This window comes from Poecilia mexicana, unplaced genomic scaffold, assembly GCF_051168715.1.
Source record: "Poecilia mexicana isolate PSO_F unplaced genomic scaffold, ASM5116871v1 scaffold_13, whole genome shotgun sequence".
Classification (NCBI taxonomy): Eukaryota; Metazoa; Chordata; class Actinopteri; order Cyprinodontiformes; family Poeciliidae; genus Poecilia; species Poecilia mexicana.
Genome location: NW_028263382.1, coordinates 9,788,491 through 9,807,531, shown reverse-complemented (window position 1 = coordinate 9,807,531; position 19,041 = coordinate 9,788,491). Strand labels below are relative to the sequence as shown.

General features: G+C 39.3%; 2 protein-coding genes across 2 annotated transcripts; one reads left to right on the top strand and one right to left on the bottom strand.

Moving 5' to 3' along the window:
* The first annotated feature begins 3,795 nt into the window (after positions 1–3,795).
* On the top strand, positions 3,796–12,054 carry LOC106915259 (F-box only protein 40). Its single transcript, XM_088011648.1, has 4 exons — positions 3,796–4,751; positions 5,563–5,566; positions 6,081–7,967; positions 10,302–12,054. The coding sequence occupies exons 1-4, from the start codon at positions 4,687–4,689 to the stop codon at positions 10,482–10,484; spliced, it is 2,139 nt and encodes a 712-aa protein (XP_087867774.1). The 5' UTR covers positions 3,796–4,686; the 3' UTR covers positions 10,485–12,054.
* A 497-nt stretch (positions 12,055–12,551) lies between these two features.
* ttc36 (tetratricopeptide repeat domain 36) lies at positions 12,552–15,460 on the bottom strand. The gene is made up of 3 exons (XM_014982725.2): positions 15,287–15,460; positions 14,887–15,075; positions 12,552–12,896 (listed from the first exon to the last, which is right to left on the bottom strand). Exons 1-3 carry the CDS (start codon positions 15,390–15,392, stop codon positions 12,628–12,630), a joined length of 564 nt encoding a protein of 187 aa, XP_014838211.2. The 5' UTR covers positions 15,393–15,460; the 3' UTR covers positions 12,552–12,627.
* Positions 15,461–19,041: the final 3,581 nt, after the last annotated feature.

Below are 19,041 nucleotides of genomic sequence, written 5' to 3'. Positions count from 1 at the left end.
CTCAAGCTGTTTTAAATGCTGACTTATTGTTTAGATAATACACTTTCCATTATTGCACGTTTTTCTGTTTTTATAGCTTTTCATACTGTTGAAGATCCCAGAGAAGAAGTGTTTTTTTGTTGTTGTTGTTTTATCACTACACATGTAATTAATTGACAATAAGTTTTGATTTAAATCAAAATTATAATTTTTGATGATTTTGAATAATTTAAAATGCATATATTTTATTTTTGATCTTTAACTAAAAATGCTTACACTGCATTAGAACCATTTCTGTCTTAGGTTTAGTTAAAAACAAACGTGAGCACAAACGTCTATTTATATTCATGACCCTGCAACAGTGCTTCATGAATGCAGTTAACTCAGTGCCCAACATTAAATGGGAGGCAGAACAAGAAAGAATCTGTCTTTGATTAATATGAAATTGAACATGCAATCCACGCGTCCCACACAGCTTTTGTTTTATTTGAGGATTTTCCTCATTTATTATTTGAGCCCACCTCTGGGTTTTTGCATTTTCATAGCACATTTCTAAAGCTTATTTAAGGTCCTCTTGGGTTGTGCTCAGTAATAAATACAAACTCGAAGACTCTCCTTTTTTCCTTTGTGAAAATTCAGCAGAAGTACATTTTTCAGCCTGCTCTCCCAGTGGTTTCAGCTTATTAATGTGTTTTGTCAGGTATAATAAACTAGGCAGAAGCTTCAAAACGGGGGCAGTCTTTAAAGGAAATGGATATAAAAGAGAAAAATCCAAAAAAACCAAGAGGATATAGTGAGACATATAGGAGCGTCTGTATCTTACTTGGATTACAGCTCTCTAGTTTTAGTGGAAACGAGCAAATATTCAACTTAAAAGCAGTGATGCTAATGTGTCTTGCTGTGTGCTGACAGCTATTATAAGCCTTAAATATTAATCAAAGTTTCTCTCTGACATCTTAAGATTTCCAATTATATTTCAGAACATTAGGTTTGAGTTAAATGACACGGAGCTTGTAGGAATCATTAACCTCACAGCTCAGCATTGTTAAAACCCATGTTACAGAAAATGAACACACTGTAATTATCTCCCTTTTTGAGCCACTATACGTTGCACAACATCTCAAGCTGAGAAGTCATTTGCTGAATTTGTTTAAAAGCCTAATTTCTTTAGATAAACAGATTGTTACTCAACTGCCTCCTTTTCAAACTTGATTTAGTCACTCGTTTTTTTTTTAATAGATGGTGAGGAAATTATTTAAACTGCATACTTTTAATAAAACAAATGTACAATTGAAACACTAATGAATAGCAAATACATTTAAGCACAGTAGCTTAGTGTTTGCAGTTTTATACATTCCAAAAATAATCTTTTTATTTCCAGTGAAAATTAAAATAGTCAGAGAGGCAAAGTAAATTGTCTTTTTGAAGTTGGCTGGTATTATGAGAATAGGTATTATAGTATTTTTTAGAAATATGGTTATTTGTCAAAAGAAACACTTGAGAGTGTTCTTACAGTAAATCGTTGTATGAACTGTATTTGCAAAACATTTAATGTGCCTAATAAAACAAACGGTCAATATTTAATGGCCTAATTACAAAAAATAAATTATTGATAAAAAGTCACAGTCCAGTACTTCTTTAATCAACTTAGTGCCTATAAATGTTCCAGAACTAAGCTGGATTTAACCTGTGTTGTTCACTAGACTCACTAAATTTTCCAGTCTCTGTTTTTTCTCCTACAGTTTTCAGTAAACTTAACATCTGACCCATACCAGATGGGTCAGATGTTAGTTGTGGCAGACAATATTTATAAAACACATGAACAAATTGTAAAAATATGAATAAATGGCAGACTCAAGATTCAGTGAGCACTTCTTAAAATTAAATATTGAATATCTTAATTTGGCAAGTTACAGTTTAGAGAGCCAGATAAAATGTAATGACATCCCATGTTGCCATTTTGGTTATTTATGTTTTTGCTACTCTATTGTCCTTTATTTTTATATGCTAAATTAGTACCATCCATCCATCCATCCATCCATCCATCCATTTTCTTTACGCCCTTGTCCCTCAGTGGGGTCAGGAGGTGCTGGTGCCTATCTCCAGCTAGCGTTCCGGGCGAGAGGCGGGGTCACCCTGGACAGGTCGCCAGTCTGTCACAGTGTTAAATTAGTTAAAAATACATTTATCACTTCAACATACAGACAACGAAATTATCACGTCTTGACAAAATCTCTAGTGAAAATAGTTTTGTCCAGCATCACATCCACTTTTCCATCATCTCCACCCACTTCTCCTTACTGATCCACAGTTACTCCCAAAGTACACAATGCAGTGCCAGTCTATCACAGTACACACACACACACGCGCGCACACACACACACACACGCACGCATTAATACCTTAGGGGCAACTTAGAGTTGTGTTTTTGACTGTGGAAGGAAGATGGAGTACTGCAGCAGCACTCAACAGCCATATATTCATATTAAACTTGTATTCTACGATAACAAGCAAAACAAATTCTACTCATAGCTCCAATAAAACATTTTACACATGACTTGTGGTGCATACACTCCACATGTCTGACATATAATAGATCTAATGAGGCGTAGCGGCTCATGAAGAGATAAGACTCCCCGCTGTAATATCTTGAATACAAATATATTTTTCAAGTTTGTTGGGATCAACGTAATGTTTTAAAACATCTCATTCCCTTCTGTTCAAATAGAAAAGCAGTAATCTTTGCTAAATATTGCTGTTATTATAATGTTATTTATTGTTAATTGGTTCTGATACAATACGTGTAAAAATACAGATTAAACCCAGTATTTCATTAGTATTCAAGTGCTTGTTCTGAGAATATTATGTTGTTTTGGGTTTTTTTTTGCTGTTCAGTTCTGCACAGAGGAAACTCTGGTTTCGCTGGCGTCTCATTAAAATGACTTTAAAACTGCAGGGGCAGTATGACAGAGCAATTTTGTGCTTTAGAAAGTTTGCACACCTCCAGACCAGTAACCTGCTGATGAGAGGTGGAATAAATAACACGGCTCCCCTGCACCTTCACTGTGGCATCCAGCAAAAAATATATTTTTAAGCAGGCCAAGATTATGCCTTTCCTGGTGAGTTCACACATTCAGAATGGAAACTGGAAAAATTAGAAACAACTGGTATCATTGTCATAAAGCTGATGGACCCCACCTGAACCCTTGTAAAGCTTCTGTACCGTTTTGCACAATTTGGCTTATGCATACATTATTAAAGTATCAAGCTGTTGTGTTATTTCTTGAGCTTTAACTCTTCTGGTAAGTACATGTTTTGATCTCTGCTGTGAGGCAGAAAATCTAACTGTTTTGAGACTGCATGCTAAATACTCAGCAGCTGGCAAACATTACTCAAGTTACAATTAGTTATTGGAAGAAAATTTCCATGCGCATAATCTTAATGTTCAACCAAAACTGACTGGTGTTTGTTTCAATTTCAAATATAAATGATGTCCCTTTTGTTCTCCACCTGCTTTGAAGCATTCTGTAATTCTGCTGGAATAATTTAAGCTCAGCACCAGAACACTCTATTCTCAGCTGCTGTTGTGCAGCTATAAAACAGTGATGCTGAATTCCCTTTTCTTCACCATGGTGTCTGTCCCTCCTCTCTGTCTGCCAGTTGTAATGTATGCTGATTGCAGGGTCTATAGAGAACAAATCAGCTGGCTCTGATAAGCTGTTCATTGTGATCTGCAGCAGGACAAAAAGAAAGAAAGAAAAAGAAGGATTCAGCACATTTTCTACAGGGGTATGAAATAGCTGCTGGGGTTGTTTTCAGACTGATGTGGAGTAAGTAAAGGGGAGGATAGTTCAAGCAGAATTAATGTAAATTAGTGTAATTACTTATAGCTATTTAGGCTAGTTAAGCACCCCACTGTTTTGAACAGCATTGCCTCTGAGAGAATTAAATTGATTAAATAAAACGTATGAATGACAAGCCTGCCTGAGAGAGGCAGATGCAGATTTTTTTTTTATTATGGAGAGACCTAACAGCTGTGGACACTTTTTAACTACTGCAGTTGTAATTAGGGATTTACTTTGACATGATGAGAATTGTTTTTTGGTCAAGAAGCTTGAGAAATTATCATTATTTTTCAGTGAGGGCTCTCACACACATTTTAAAGCAAGTTGCAAACCAAGTGTCACCTAATTCATGTAAGGTGGTGTCTGTTATTATTATTATTATTATTATTATTATTATTATTATTATTATTATTATTATTATTATTATTATTATTATTATTATTATTTTAAAGGGCAGAAAAGACTGCTGGGAAAATGTTGGTTGAATTTTAAAAAGTGTGTGACTGACATCCAGTGGTCAACACGAAGCATGGCAAGAGTTGATAAAATACAAATGGAAAAAAAAAAAAAAAGTAAAAGTACTGCCTGTGACTTTCACTGTAACCTCTCTGGTACTGTCATTTAGCTCTACTGTTAAAACAAGTACAGTTCTTTACCAGGGAAGGGATTAAATATCAACTAAAAGCGTGCTATGAACATGCAGTAGCTGAACTGCTAATTACTCGGATTATCTGCTTTCATCGTCACCCTCTCGTTGTGGAGTGGAGGTGGAGGCTGTAACCTGACCTTGGTTCTTAATGGCTGTGTCACAGCGGTGCCCCATCCCACTGGCCTGTCTGCCCCTTTGTTGTGTCTATTTATAATGTCCAGACAGTGCAGAGGTTATTCAGAGGTGCCGGTGAACACAAGGCGACAGAAGAACAAAGGGTGAGAATGTTGTTATTGTAGCAGCTGCTGACTAAAACCTTTGTTAGCTTTATTACAGAAGTGCAATTAAAACCTTTGCATTTTAAGATTTACATATTCTTGCTGCTTTTTCTGTATGCTGACGCTGCATTTTATGCTACAGGACGACAAACAAATGTTCTGAAACGGTTAGATTCCAAATGGTGAGTACAGATATTTTTACCCCAAGCCCTAAAATTAAAAAATGTGTTTAACATATGCGTAGTTTTCAACAATGAGCTCACTGGCTGCTTTATTAGGCTTGATGTATTGGATTTGATCCTCAGAACTTCCTCAATTCTTCAAGACAAAGATTCTGCGTCCCATCCATACTGTCATGATAGCATCATGCAGTTGCAGCAGATTTGTCGGCTGTAAATCCATAATGCAAATCGCCGCTTCCCCCTCATCTCAGAGGAGCTCTGTAGGATTGACGTCTGATCAGATTGAAAGCCGACTCACTGTCATGTTCAGTAAACTAGTTGGAGATGATCTGGGATTTGGGACATGATACACTACCTTGATGAAGAAGGAGGTGGTTTTTAAACAATGCTGAACTAGTGTTATGGAGGGCAAAATGTACTGCAGCAGAATTCAGACCAGGAGACATTCTTCTAATCTCTTGGTGAAGAGTTTGGAGAGGTTGAGCAAATTTTAGCCACAGTGGAAGGAGTGGCACTGGGTAGAGTCTTTTGATGGCGTAGCCAAGCTGCATCAAGGTTGTACTTTTAAAGATGGTATTTTGTATACCTTGGTTGAAAGAAGTGATTATTTTTGGCCCATACACACGGAGACGTGTAAGGTATGTTTCTGTAAATGATTAAGAAAAAAATCTGGCAGGACGCAGCATCACAGAAAACGATGTAGTAGGTACGCCAGGCCAATAGGTGGCACCAGAGAGCGACATGAAAAATGTCGACCTGTGCCGTGTTTGTTATTTAGGAGAGAGAGAGGTGCATGAGGGATAGAGAGTTAGGTGGAGCTTCGAGGTCATCGTTTAAAAAATGACTCGGCTAACATAAAACTGAAATACACCCACTTTATAACCCGGTTTCAAACATGGTCATTTCTAGTCTCCCAAGATGCTAAATTGATGTGGATGCACAGCCTAAAAGACAAAAAAGTCTTGCATGAAATTGCGTCCTTGTCAGCAGAGCCTTAGTTACTGTCACCTAAAACCAATCAACCAATGGTATTTCTTTTTTTATTATTATTTCCAAAGAGATAGCTGGTGAAAAAGCCAAGCAGTTGCAAAAAATATTGCCCACATTGTAACTACCCTCTGTGTTGTGTTTCTATTTGTCTCTCCAGGCAAAAAGAACAAAAATGGCAAAAGGTATCCATGATCACTGTGACAAGTGTTACAGTGTCAGCTGTCAAGCCCCAGTGAACCTTTCCATCTCATGTGTGGTCATTAAGTGCCACAAAAACTGTGGCGCCACCTTTCATATGTGTAAGCAAGAAGAGCACCAGCTTCTCTGTCCAAACGAGACGGTGCCTTGCTTCAATGTTGACTTTGGCTGTCCGTTCAGAATGCCTCGCCACAAGTCAGCCAAACACCTGGAGGTCTGCCCAGCCAGTGTTGTCTGCTGCTCTCAGGAGTGGAACCGCTGGCCCGTTCCTGAAACAGACATGACCTTTTACAGAAACGTTTCTGAAAGTCTTCAGCCGAACACTGAGGCAAACCTCGACGTTGCTCTGGCGCTCCGGGATCAAGCCCTGCTGTTTCAGTCCATTAAAATGAAAAGCATTTTTCCTGAGATGATGCAGGAAGAGCCTGCCTCTCCAAATATTTCCAATGGAGTTAGCAATTCTGTTGAGGACACCTCCTGCTCCTCAGATTGTGGTGAATTTACAGAAAATCACAGAGCAGAGATGGAGGGAAAAGAATTGAGTCAAGAAGAGACAGATGTCTTGGCAAAAAATGGGAGTGTGGCAAGCACTCAAAATTACAATACATGGGAGAAAATATTTAAGAAGGATGAGGAAGGGTGCAACCAAGCTGTTAAATGTTTAAATAATGGAGTTAAAGAGGAAGAAAAAGAAGGGCAAAAATCTCTAAACTGTGAAGTAGAAAAGGTGGGAAACAGAAACTCACATCAAGCTGAGGTTAATGAGTCCAGAAACATGAACGGTGCAACTGGCCTTGCACCTTGGCAGGACGGTGTCCTTGAAAGGTTGGGCAAAGAAGTCAATATTGCAGAATATAACATGTACCTGGTGCACAACGGGGCAATGCTAATTAACTTTGGTCAACTTGCTGCATGCACTCCGCGAGAGAAGGACTTTGTTTACGGTAATCTGGAGCCAATCGAGATTCAGACTGTCCGCTCATTTAATGTTCCTGCCAGCTACCGAGCAAAGCGCAGTCACCTGAAGGACCCGTCACACAAGGCCAAAACTGCACACCAGAGTGTGGATACTCTAGATTTGGACGTGTCAGTTGAAAATCTTCCCATGTCTGAAGAGGTCAGTGCAACACTTCTGTGTTCCCTTGAAAAGGAGCTGAAGGGGCATTTAATCTCAGAGAGTGTCGCGACAGATGGTCTCTATGTAGACATAGGGACGCAAACGTACAACTTTTCTTCTGCCCCCTTTAAACCAGATGCAACTCTAGCCAATGTCATCGCAGAAAGACCTTGTGGCCTTTTTGTTGATGTTGAAACTGAACCCGTCACCAGAAGACACAACAAAATCAGCTCATCTTTCAGCTACACGTGTGGCCACTCCTTCCGCCGCGATGAATTCCAGTCTCATTTCAGGAATGCTCACTGTGACATACAGGCCTCGCTAAGTGGCTGGTTTCAACAGCGCTGCCCCTTGGCATACCTCGGCTGTACTTTTTCCCAGAGAAGGTTTCACCCTTCAGGTCAAGAAGCCACAATCAAATACCGCCAAGATGTCAGCGCCCTGGTCCTCCAGCCACACTTCCCTTCATCCTTCACAGACGCTGAGAAAAGCCTGAGTCCTCCAGGAAGTGCTGGTCAAGATTTCAATGGCCTCAGCAGTCTACCTCTTGAGATCCTTCAGCATATTGCTGGCTACCTTGACAGCTTTACTCTGTCTCAGCTGTCACAAGTTTCCCGTTTGATGAGAGAAGTTTGTGCCACACTGTTGCAGGACAGAGGAATGGTGTCTTTGGAGTGGAAGAAAAAGACATATTCTCATGGTGGAAGTTCATGGAAAAGTCGGAAAAAAGCAAGTATTTTAAGATTTTCCTTCCTTTGTTCATTGCTGCAGATTATTTTTTTTATTGCTTTATCGTCTCAGTTTAATCTAGATTTTATAGAATGGTTAAATTTTAATCTCAATCTTGTGAAAAGTAAAAAAAAAAGGGCCAGATTTCTGTATTGGTACATCAGGTAGTAACTGTCACCATTATGTTGTGTGTCACTGGAAGATTTCAGTCATTCATAAAACATGACAGCAGCTGCTGTAAATACTCTCCAAGCTCTCAGTAGTCCTCTCCAACAGTATTTCAGTCTCTAACAGCAGGGTTGGCAGCTTTTAATGGCTTCCCACTTAAAGTGGCTTCTGACTTTTTTCACCTTTTACCGTCTTTAGTGAAGATTACTGCCCTTTAGAGTCAGGCAGCAAAATGAATCGTGAGTGAAGCATTTTGTTCCATGTCCATCAATGGTCCATTAAACTGATGGCACAGTGGCTTGTAAAGGAATTCATCCAACTCATAATACAATGAGGACATTCAGTTTTATGTGGTAGACAGACAAAAGGGAATGCAGAACTTTAAAGGGAGAAGAAAAAGTTGCATGGTTTTCAAAAGTTGTAAAAAAAACAGTGCAAAAAGTGTATTTAATATTACCCTGAATCCTTAATGTAATGCATTTGTATTCAACCAGTATCACCAATAAAATAAATCCAGCAGAATAAATTAGTTTTAGAAGTCACCTGAAGACTACGTTCACTTAGCAGGCAGATGTGAGACTTTTTTTTTTGCTCCTGCGTAACCCTAACCAGCTTTTTCACAGCAATCTGATCCCAGTTCCAATCTGTGCAACCCTCCAAAAAAAATCTGATTTGTGTCATTTCCATACAATATACAAAATCCTTTACATATCAATTAGTTTTCAAAGCGTTTGTAGTCTGAACAGTTGTGTTGCATTTTCTCCAAGTATAACGTCGCTGATGTGAGTCATGTGCCATAATTCTGCACCAGAAGAAACCAGTAAATTCAGACATAAACTGTGGCTGAAGTAAGCAGTTCAGACGCATCTTTCTTTATTTATGATCTTGTGACAATAGCATCAATCTGGCTTGCTTTGGGGTCATAAATCCTTCACACAAAATCTGATTGCGATCATATTTAACATGAATGGCTATGCAAAAAGAAAAAAAAAATCTGATTCTGAAAGAGATGAGGGACATTTTCAAGATGTCAAATTGCAAAGTCAGATTTGTTTTATGTTTGTTTGACATATGCAGCTATTTTACATAGTTACTTGATTGTGAAATAAAATAGCACTAATTAAAATACAGTGCAGCTTCAAGAAATTTTGAATTTCAAGAAGTATCGATATTCTTACATAGAGCTGAAAAGATTCATTTATTTCTCCCGTGTTTCTTTCTTTGGGAGCTCACAGCAGCTCTGGTAAAATGTCAGAGGTCATATTCAACAGCTGTCATCTCACCAGGTTTGCTGGGTTTTTGTTTGACACAGAAACCAGCCTCCTTAGATCACGATGCCACAAAGATGCCGGTTGTTCCAGGAAACTACACCCGCATAAGTTTCATTTAAATCTCATTCAGATTTACGAGCGCTGTGTAGAAGCTGTTGAATAATTTAGAAGTGCTGAGCAGTAGTAATTGAAAGTCAGCGTTTTGTGTTAGCACCGTCTCCTTCTGAAATGCATCCAAATCTGGAGGACTGCTTGAGGCAGAGCAGATGAGTGCACGGTATTAATCGTGCTCAATTTCAGTGGCAGGTGCAGAGTTATTGAAGCGGTGTGGTAGAGCAGGCCACGGAGTTTAAGAATGCATTTAAAACTTTTTTTTACTAACAATAATATATTTAACATCTACAAAATTATTTTAGATCATTTCTAAAGTAGAAAGTAAGTGGTACAGATAAGAATAAAGTGTAACCCTTTACAGAGTTTTAAAAATATATTTCAGAAACTGTCTTACCTGAATCTTACAAAGAGGAAAGACATTAATTCGTGCATCTATTTTTACACTGACTGTTGGTCAGGCGGTAATCACGAGACAGAGAGGATTCCAGTGATATCATTGATGAGGAATGGCCTAAAACCAACCACAGCACTCCCAGTAACTAGTGGGATATATGATCTCTCATGGAAACACTTCAGGTTGAAACGAATGCATGGGCAACAGCTGGGTATTTGCTCTGGCATAATTTGTATAAATTTGTAACAGATGGTATTGAAATCCCATCGTGCTCTGACATGGAACAAAAATACTCGGTGCTCTAGATTCCATCTGAATTAAAAATACATCCGTCACCACTGCACTTTGCCCTGCTGCTGAAGTTATGTTTTCCTTTATGCTTCACAGATCTGGAGGTTCAGCTCTCTGTTTTCTCCGGTGGACCGCTGGAGCTTCAGTAATACTCCTTCCATGTCGGAGCACCTGAGAAGCTGCTCCTTCTATCAGAGAGAGGAGCGCAGGGAGCCGGCGGCTCTGGCCTGCCTGCAAGAGGTCAGAGAAAAACACCAACGACTGAAGCACAAAAGATAATCCTTACATCTTGGAACGCAGTGGGTGGACCACAGCAGGAGCAACGCCATGTTGGGAGTCACTGGAGGAATTGGCTGATGCATGTGTTCTCTGCCCATCTGCTGTGTCAAAATGGAAAAAAAAAAATCATTAGGCATTTTGAATCATCTCACTTAAGAGCTGAAAGCAAAAAATTACCCTTGTTGCTTGTGAAGCCAAAAGGAGGTGCTGCTGTTTCAATATGGCAAGACTGACATCCAGTGGAGCAGAGCAGAAGTGCCTGTGCAGAGCATGGCATCACATTAGAGTATAACAAAAAATTAGATATCTGAATCCATGTTGCCTTATATATTAGTTTAGATTAGGAAAAAATATTTTATTTTCCACAGTTGGTAGAGCTGCTGCCTTGGATCAAGAAGGTTCTGGGTTCGGTTCCCAGCCCGGGTTCTTTCTGCATGGAGTTTGCATGTTCTCCCTGTGCATGTGTGGGTTCTCTCCGGGTACTCCGGCTTCCTCCCACAGTCTGAAAGCATGACTGTCAGGTTAACTGGTCTGAATAAATTCTCCTTAAGTGTGTGTGTGTGTGTGTGTGTGTGTGTGTGTGTGTGTGTGTGCGTGTGTGTGGGGGTGTGTGTGTGTGTGTGTGTGTGTGTGTGTGTGTGTGTGCGTGTGTGTGTGTGTGCATGTCTGTCTCTGTGTTGATGGACTGGTGACCTGTCCAGGGTGACCCCGCCTTTCGCCCGTTGACAGCTGGAGATAGGCACCAGAACAGATAAAAGTGTGGATGTGCCATAACTTTTCCCAGCTGAAGTTATTATCTTTGGACCTAAAAAAGGGCCGATCGAGAGTCATCACACAGCTTTGGCTTTTACTGAGATCAGGCCTGAAGTCTGTGTGTAGTGATGAACTCTGACCTGAACCTTCAGAGACACATGAAGACAGTTACAAAGTCGGCCTTCTATCAACTGAGGAACACTTTTAGGATTAAAGGACAAAATCTCAGGAAGATCTAAATAAACTCATGCATGCGTTTATCTTCAGTTACATTTATTGCTGAAACTGTTACTTTACAGATCAGGCAGCTGCGCTTTCTCACTAAGACTGGAAAAATAGAGCACTCCAGTTCGAAAGTCCTTACACTGGCTCCCTGTGGCTCTGATAATAAACTTGAAAATACTTTTGTTTGTTCATAAATCACTGAATGGCTTATCACCAAAATACATTTAAGATCCTAAAGAGGGTATCTGATTCAAGTTTACTCTGAATCCCCAGGACCAGAACCAACCATGGAGAAGCTGAATTCAGTTATTATGCTCCACTAATCTGGAGGAAACTTCCAGAAACACAATAAAACAGCTTAAAAGCTGAGTTTGTTCAAATAAAGGCTAAAACCCATCTGCTTAGAGCTACCTTTGATTCATAACAACTAGAACATTGATCAATATATTTGATGTATCTTTTCTTGATGATTTGACAGAATGTATTGTTTATTGCTTGTTTCATAATTGTATTATGTTTTTATGGTGTAAAATACTTTAAACTGCCTTTTTGCTGAAATATGCTATACAAATAAACGGCTTGAATACACAAATACTCAACAGTGAATAGGTGGGCGGTACAAGTCAACTCTAACAAGGTGGCATGTTAAAGTTTAGCTGACAAGCACTGCTGCTACCATTCATTAGTAAAGGCTAAAAAAAGCTTAGCTAGCTATTTTCATCCCTGTGTTAGCACTGACAGAACTAGCTAAAGTTGGAAACAAAACTGAAATTTTTGCTTCTAACACACTTTCCAGACACTTTCTCAACCTCAAGTCTATGACTTATTATTATTTATTTTTACCAGACTGATATTTTCATTCGTAATATGACTGTTATGAAGAAACAGTGGCGTGTCACACACAACAAATGAGAAAAACAGTGAGCTGAAAGGACATATTTAGTTAAACTAAGATATCTGTTTAGGTTTTGCTACCAAAATCTTTTGTTAATTTATTTTTTGTTTAAAAATGTTAATGGATAATGTATGACATACACCCAGATTCCTATGTACACTGGAAGGAGCAGTGACGACAAGGTCAAAAAGACATTAAAAAGGCAAAGATTTTATTTTTCTGACATTCAGCATCAGATTGAAAGACACTGACAAAACATATCTTCACCAACTACTCCATATCTGGCATCTTGGGGTTGCGAAGATTGTTGATCACCTCTGACAGCATTTTGTTGCACAGAGCTGCATACGGATTAAGGAGCACCGCCTGCTGTCGAGCAAATTCACTTCCGAGAGCAGCCGCTTTCTCAAAATCCGCCCTGGCCTCATCATTCTGGCATGCTAGTCTCCGCAGGAGGCCTCTCTGCACCAGAGCCTGGCAGGCGCTGCGTCCCGTACCGCCGCTGAGGGAGATGGCTTGATCGAGATCCTGCAGGGCTCCTGGCACAATAAAGCATGCAGAGATATATTACAGAGGAAGATTTTCATTCTAACTAAAGAATCAGATACAGCAGTAAACTTTCATCTACTGCTCATTTCTTTGAGTAGTTTTGCCTAAATTGCAGTATTTGTAATAGTAAAAGCTTTTTTTTTAATATAAACTTTATTTTTTGAGGGTAAAGAAGAACTCATTGAGATGAAAAACCTCTTTTTCAAGGGAGGAAACAACAAATACAACATAGAAAAATAAACATTAGAATGAAATTGAAGATATGAGAGAAGTTTTGTGCTTGAAACGAACAGAAATGTGTTACATTGATGATGTTAGAAACGACTAATGACAAACAACTTCCTGTTAACACAAGAAAAAAAACCAAAGAATTTCAAGGTAAAACTTTGATTATTTTCTTTGGTTGACAGCAATTTCCTGGTTGGTTTGTGAATTTCCCATAGATTTTCCAGTTTCAGGACGCAGTTCTGAACAGTTCAGTCTTTATAACCCAAACTTGCGTTAACGTCTCCATAACGTTCTTCCTGACCTGTTGGCTGTTTTCCTAGTTATTCATGATGCTGTTTGTTTATTAATCCTCTAAGGCAGTGGTTCCCAAACTTTTTCTTCTGCGCCCCCCCAGTGGTTTCCAAACATTTTCTGCGCCCCCCCACCCCCTATGGCTTACAAATGGCTGTCTGGTTGAAACGACGGGGGAGGGGGGGTATCAACTTTTTTGGGGGCAAAATGAATGTACAGCTGAAAATAGACACCAACATCGGTAACAAGGTACTTGTTAAGCTTAAGGTTCTGTATTGATATTAGCTAGTCATCTTTTAGCTAACATTACCTGCATCCAACAGCTTTACTCAACTCAGTCGGTTAGTTTGGGGGAAAAACTGTGAAAAGTTCTTTGCGTTTTGCTGGTTTGCTGCCGTGATTCTAACACACCTGTAGCTCCGCACAGCAGCAGCAGGTCTCCTTCACAGCTGTAAACCCAGCGCGAGCGTCGTAGCGCTCATGTTGCGTTTAAAGGCGGCTCGGAAAAACAGGTTACAACATGTTAACAACGGATTAAACAGTTTTAACTGCTGATAAAAGTGACAGAGGACACAGATATGGGAAGTGTGGAAGCCTCTACTGTATCAAATTGACATAGGAATAACAGTTGGCCATTCTAAGGTAAAAACCCAGCGCATACAGTGTTCATGTTTTGTTTTTGTTTTTTTTCATCTAGACGGCTTCCCGCGCCCCCCCTGCAATGACATGGCGCCCCCCCTAGGGGGCGTACCCCACAGTTTGGGAACCTCTGCTCTAAGGTTTTCACAGACCAGCTTTATTTATACTGACCTTAAATGACATGCAGGTGGACCCTAATTACTCATCTCTAAAGCTAATTAGTTGCACTAAATTTTATGTATCATTGTAAATGGGCTGAATACATGCAAGAATTATATTATTTTCAAAAAATGAAAGGGGGGCAGAGATAATCTGCAAATAATCTATCTAGTGCTAGCAGTAGTAAAGTCTTTTTTTTTTTTTAACCAAAAACAGAAAATCCTCCGATCTCAAAAATCTGACACTACTCCATATTTGTGTACTCATGTCTTCTTCAGGGGTTCTCATGCCGTTTCCTTTTAGTGGTTCTTGGTGCAGCGCCACCTCAGGCGGGGCGGGGAACAGTGCAGTGTGAAAGCAAACCATATCACCTAAAAATTCTGGAATTTTTATCTATAAAAAGAGTCTTTTCAGGTGTGAAAATGCAGTTAGATGAACGTGATATGAACAGTAAAATTCTTCCTAAAACCCCGGCCATCTTTAGCATTTAATAAAGTAATAATAAGAGGCCAACACAGGCTTATAAAGTAACAATGCTGAGAAAAAGCAGCAGACAGGCAGAGTTCCTGCATTGTGTCACGCTGGCCTCAGACTCAGCAGTCTGACATGCTGGCACAATGCAGCGCCTCTGGGAAGGGTTATTACTGGATTTGTTGAATTTACCTGCTGTGTCCCCCAGCAGCCGCAGGGCCTGGGCCCGGTTGTTATAGGCAGAGGCTCGCTGAGGCAGGATGTGGACTGCCTGGCTGAACAGCTGAAGAGCGGCTTGCAACTCCCCAGCCTCTGCCGCTGAGACGCCCTGCATCTCCAGCTCTCTCACTTGCTTCAGCAACTCCATGTCAAAACCCCTGTCTGGCAGGAGGAGATAAACAGGTTGGAAGCGCATTCACACTCAGCTGACAGGTACCGTGGCAAAGAAAAACACAGAAATGTCACCCAGAACTAAGTTTTGATTACACTGTTTGTTTGTTTTTTTCTCTCTTGGAATGGAATGTGTTCAAATAAATTCAATATGCTGCAACATGATATGCAGAGACACATCAAGTCAGAAGCTCACGCTCACCATCATCAATTAATTCTTCCTCTTGGTTCAGGGCAGGAACATCTCCAAAGGGGGTGGTGGGGTTGAATATAGCCTGGAGAACAGCTCTGTCATGTGCTGAAGCCATCTTCCTGCTGTCTGTGGAGTAGGCAGAGAATTACGGAAAAAAAAAAAAAAATAGAGGGAAGTAATGACACTTAAATCACAGCAGGACAGGGCATTCTTCCTCCCCTAAACTGTGCCATCGCTGCCAGCCAATCAGAGAAGGGGGCGGAAGCAGAGGTGGACTTTGAGATTCCAGCACATCTGAATTTGGTTAACGCAAAAAAAAACAAAAAAAAAATGCAAGTTAGAAAGCACTGAACATATCAGCTCTCATGTGGAAGAAGAAACTAACAGATTAGTATTATATTTTAGCTTGTTATTTACAGAAAACATAACAGCTAATAAGGCCAAGAGCACAGCTAAATTAACAACATAAAGTAATTAGATAGATGGGGTGTAGAAAAAAAATAAATAATGAAAGCTGACTAGTTGAGAAAGCTGGTTTGCTGCAGTGCCTGGAGCTGAACAACAATGCATAGGCTCATTTAGCTGCAAACTTGTTTAATTCTGTGATATTTGGCCTACAAGTCTTCGCTGTGCTGCCCTCTAATGTTGAAGGGTGGCTACTGCAGGCGAATCTTCCTATTGGTTACAACGGTACAGTTTGGTCCACGATTATGTCGCAGTTACTGCAGTGAGACTGGTGCTTCACACGTTGTTCCTAAAGTTAACAAGAACAGAAAAAAGTCATTAGGTTTGTTACGATTTTGTTTTTTTGAAAATAAAAATTTAAAAAAAGCAATGCAACCTCCCATAAAAATCCTTAAAGTATGTGTAAAAGTTGAGGAGGGCAGTTCAATTCCTTAACGGACCACATGAGTAGCATGGAAAGAAAATAGCAGTTACTAGTCTTTTTATACTTTTGGTTTCTTAAGTTATTCACATCTAAACTGATCATTGTACCAAGTGATAAAAATGTTAGGATTCTCGCTGCAGAGTTTTCCTAGAAAGGCGTTAAAGGAAGATAGATGAAAACCTTCAGAAGCATTTCCACATGAACATGTTATTTTTTTTTCCAAAAGAAAAAAATAGCTAATGTGCTAATAGTAAATAAGAAAGAGAGTTTTCCGTGCTACCCTCTGAGCTAGTACACAGATTTATTGCAAGCTTTTCCAGTGCAAATACCAAACCAATACCAAAGGCAATTTGCACCAGTGCTGCACATGAAATATTAAAACATACAATGCACCTATTTTTATTTCTGCTCCTGCTCTGTTCCCGTTTGATGCCAGAAGAACAATATGCATTTCCCAGAGAGCAACATTTACTGTCAAAGGAAAGGCGAAACACTGTTGTCTTTCATGAAATAGAATAGGTCTTCGTGGCATTCGCAGTATTCTCAACATGTGCTCACCTTTTATAAACACTTTATGCAATTCCTTTTTCACTGTATGCCACTTAAAATAAAATAAAACTGTATTAAAGAAGTTGTAGGTAGAGCAAACCCTAGGCTTAGATTTTAAAAAGAGATAAACATAAAAGTAGCTTTAATTGTCTGCTAAGCTAGTGGATAGGCCTATTTCTGGACACAGGGCTGCTTTTATTGTTACAATTAATACATTCATGCAATAAATAAATTAATAATAGTGATATAAAGCTAAAAAAGAAGAAGTCAATTTTACATAATAAACCCTATTTACAGTCACAGCTTTTGATTGAGAAGTTGCTTCCCTTTAAGGAACTCGGCTACAAACTTTTTAACTGTTATTCATACTTTTTCTAAGTATGAATAAGTGGAATATCTTTCAAATTTTATTGCACTGGCAGTCTAATCTAAATTTGTTTGACAATACTATGTTTCAGAACATGCAGTTTCGGATAGTTTGGAGCTAAACGTTTCTTTTACGGGTATTTTGTTGTACTTTAGACTCAGGTAGATGACAAAAGTAAAATGAAACATATCAGCTTGGGCAATGGATAAGAAAGAGACTTTTGCAGCAAACGGGTTGTGGGAGAATGAAAAAGGAATATTTTTACCTCATCAGAAGTTAAGTTCGCTGTCAGTAAGTAGGTGTCGTTACTTGTCAAAATATCCATACATTCACAATTCAGCGAAAGAGCAAAGACTTTGAATACATCAGAACCAGGCAGCGGTTGGACAGAGAGATTCAGTGGGACTCGGCACAGAAAACGCTACAAACACAAACTGCTTTCACAGCCTCTTCATCAGTTAAAGTAGTTCTGTCATTGTTCAGGTGGCTGCCAGTGAGAATGGCGCTCTAGCACGTATCGATGATGCAACTGCACAGAAACAGAAGCCATCAGGTAGATGCACAGCTATGCAGAGGGACTCTGTGTGCTCAGGTTTTGTCCAATACAATAAATAAATATCCAGAAGCTGCCTGAAGGCTGCAGGAAGCTGCCTGACTCACCGAGTTCGCTGCTTGTTTCACATGGAAACTAAACCGAAGCTGACTGACACTGGAGTACGAAGTTTTCATGTGTTTCTGTTAACTGGAGGAAAAAGTACGCAGACTTGATTGACCACAACATTGATAACACTTGAACATTTTTACAACTAGTCATGTTACGTCCACATTTTTCTGTAAATCTCTCCCATCTTTGTACATCCAGAGGCTAAAGGTGAACCTCCTCCATGCCTGTAACTGGCTTCCTGGCAGATTGGCACTGTGTGCAGCTCCATCCATCTTCCCATGTAAATACTGAACGATATGATCCTCCCAGCATGATGTCATCACCACGTTTCACTGTGGGAATGCTGCGGTCAGTGAGACGTGTCAGTTTTCTGCCATGCACAGAGCAGCTACTTCCACATGTTGGCCATTTCTTTCTGGATGTCTTCTGGCAAACTGAAAATCTCATGGCGCTCTTTCAACAATTATTATCTTTCCTTGCCACCTTTACATAACAGCACGGTTTGGGGCGTGCACAGCTTCTGTCTGCTAGAAGTGGGCGGATCAATCCAAAATAGTGATAATATTGATCCCAGATTGGCATCAGTATTGGTTTAACACTAGCATAATAAGATTGATACTTTAGTTTCAAATTCCTTTTTAACATTTTGTTTCATTTCTGAAGTTTCTCAATGCTAACGAAAAAATATAATTAGTAGTTTTGATTTTCTCTCAACTTAGATGTTAATTTGTTATTTGAAGTATTTTATAGACGCCTATTAACTTTGTCCAAATTCAGTCTTAGGTTTTAGCAAAATAACTCAAAGAAAACGTGAAGGAAACGCCTAAAGGTCAAATAATAAAATAATAAAAAGTACTAGCGATATTGGATCGATTGTACACATTTTCCTCTCATCAGATTCTTCCACCTGAGTTCCAGCTCCTCCACTGCTCCTTTAAATGTGTGTTATATCTCTGGTGTGTTATTTGGTCTCCATGGTGTTGTTTGCGTACTAAAATTATTTACCAAACCTCCTGAAAACAGCTGCATTGATGCTGAGACTAATTATTTGCCAATGTAAATTAAATCTACATTGGATTTAATTTAGTACAAACGATTCACACAGTTTCCAATTCTTTGGAGGAAAATATTAGAACTATATATGCTGTTACACAATATCCTATTAAAACACATCGGAGCTTGTGATTGTAATGTGGAACAAAAGGTACAAAGTTCAAATCCTTTTTTTTTTTTTACAAAACACTGTATGTAAACCTCTGATGATACAAGCAGTGGGATGTAGAAATGTGCTCTTA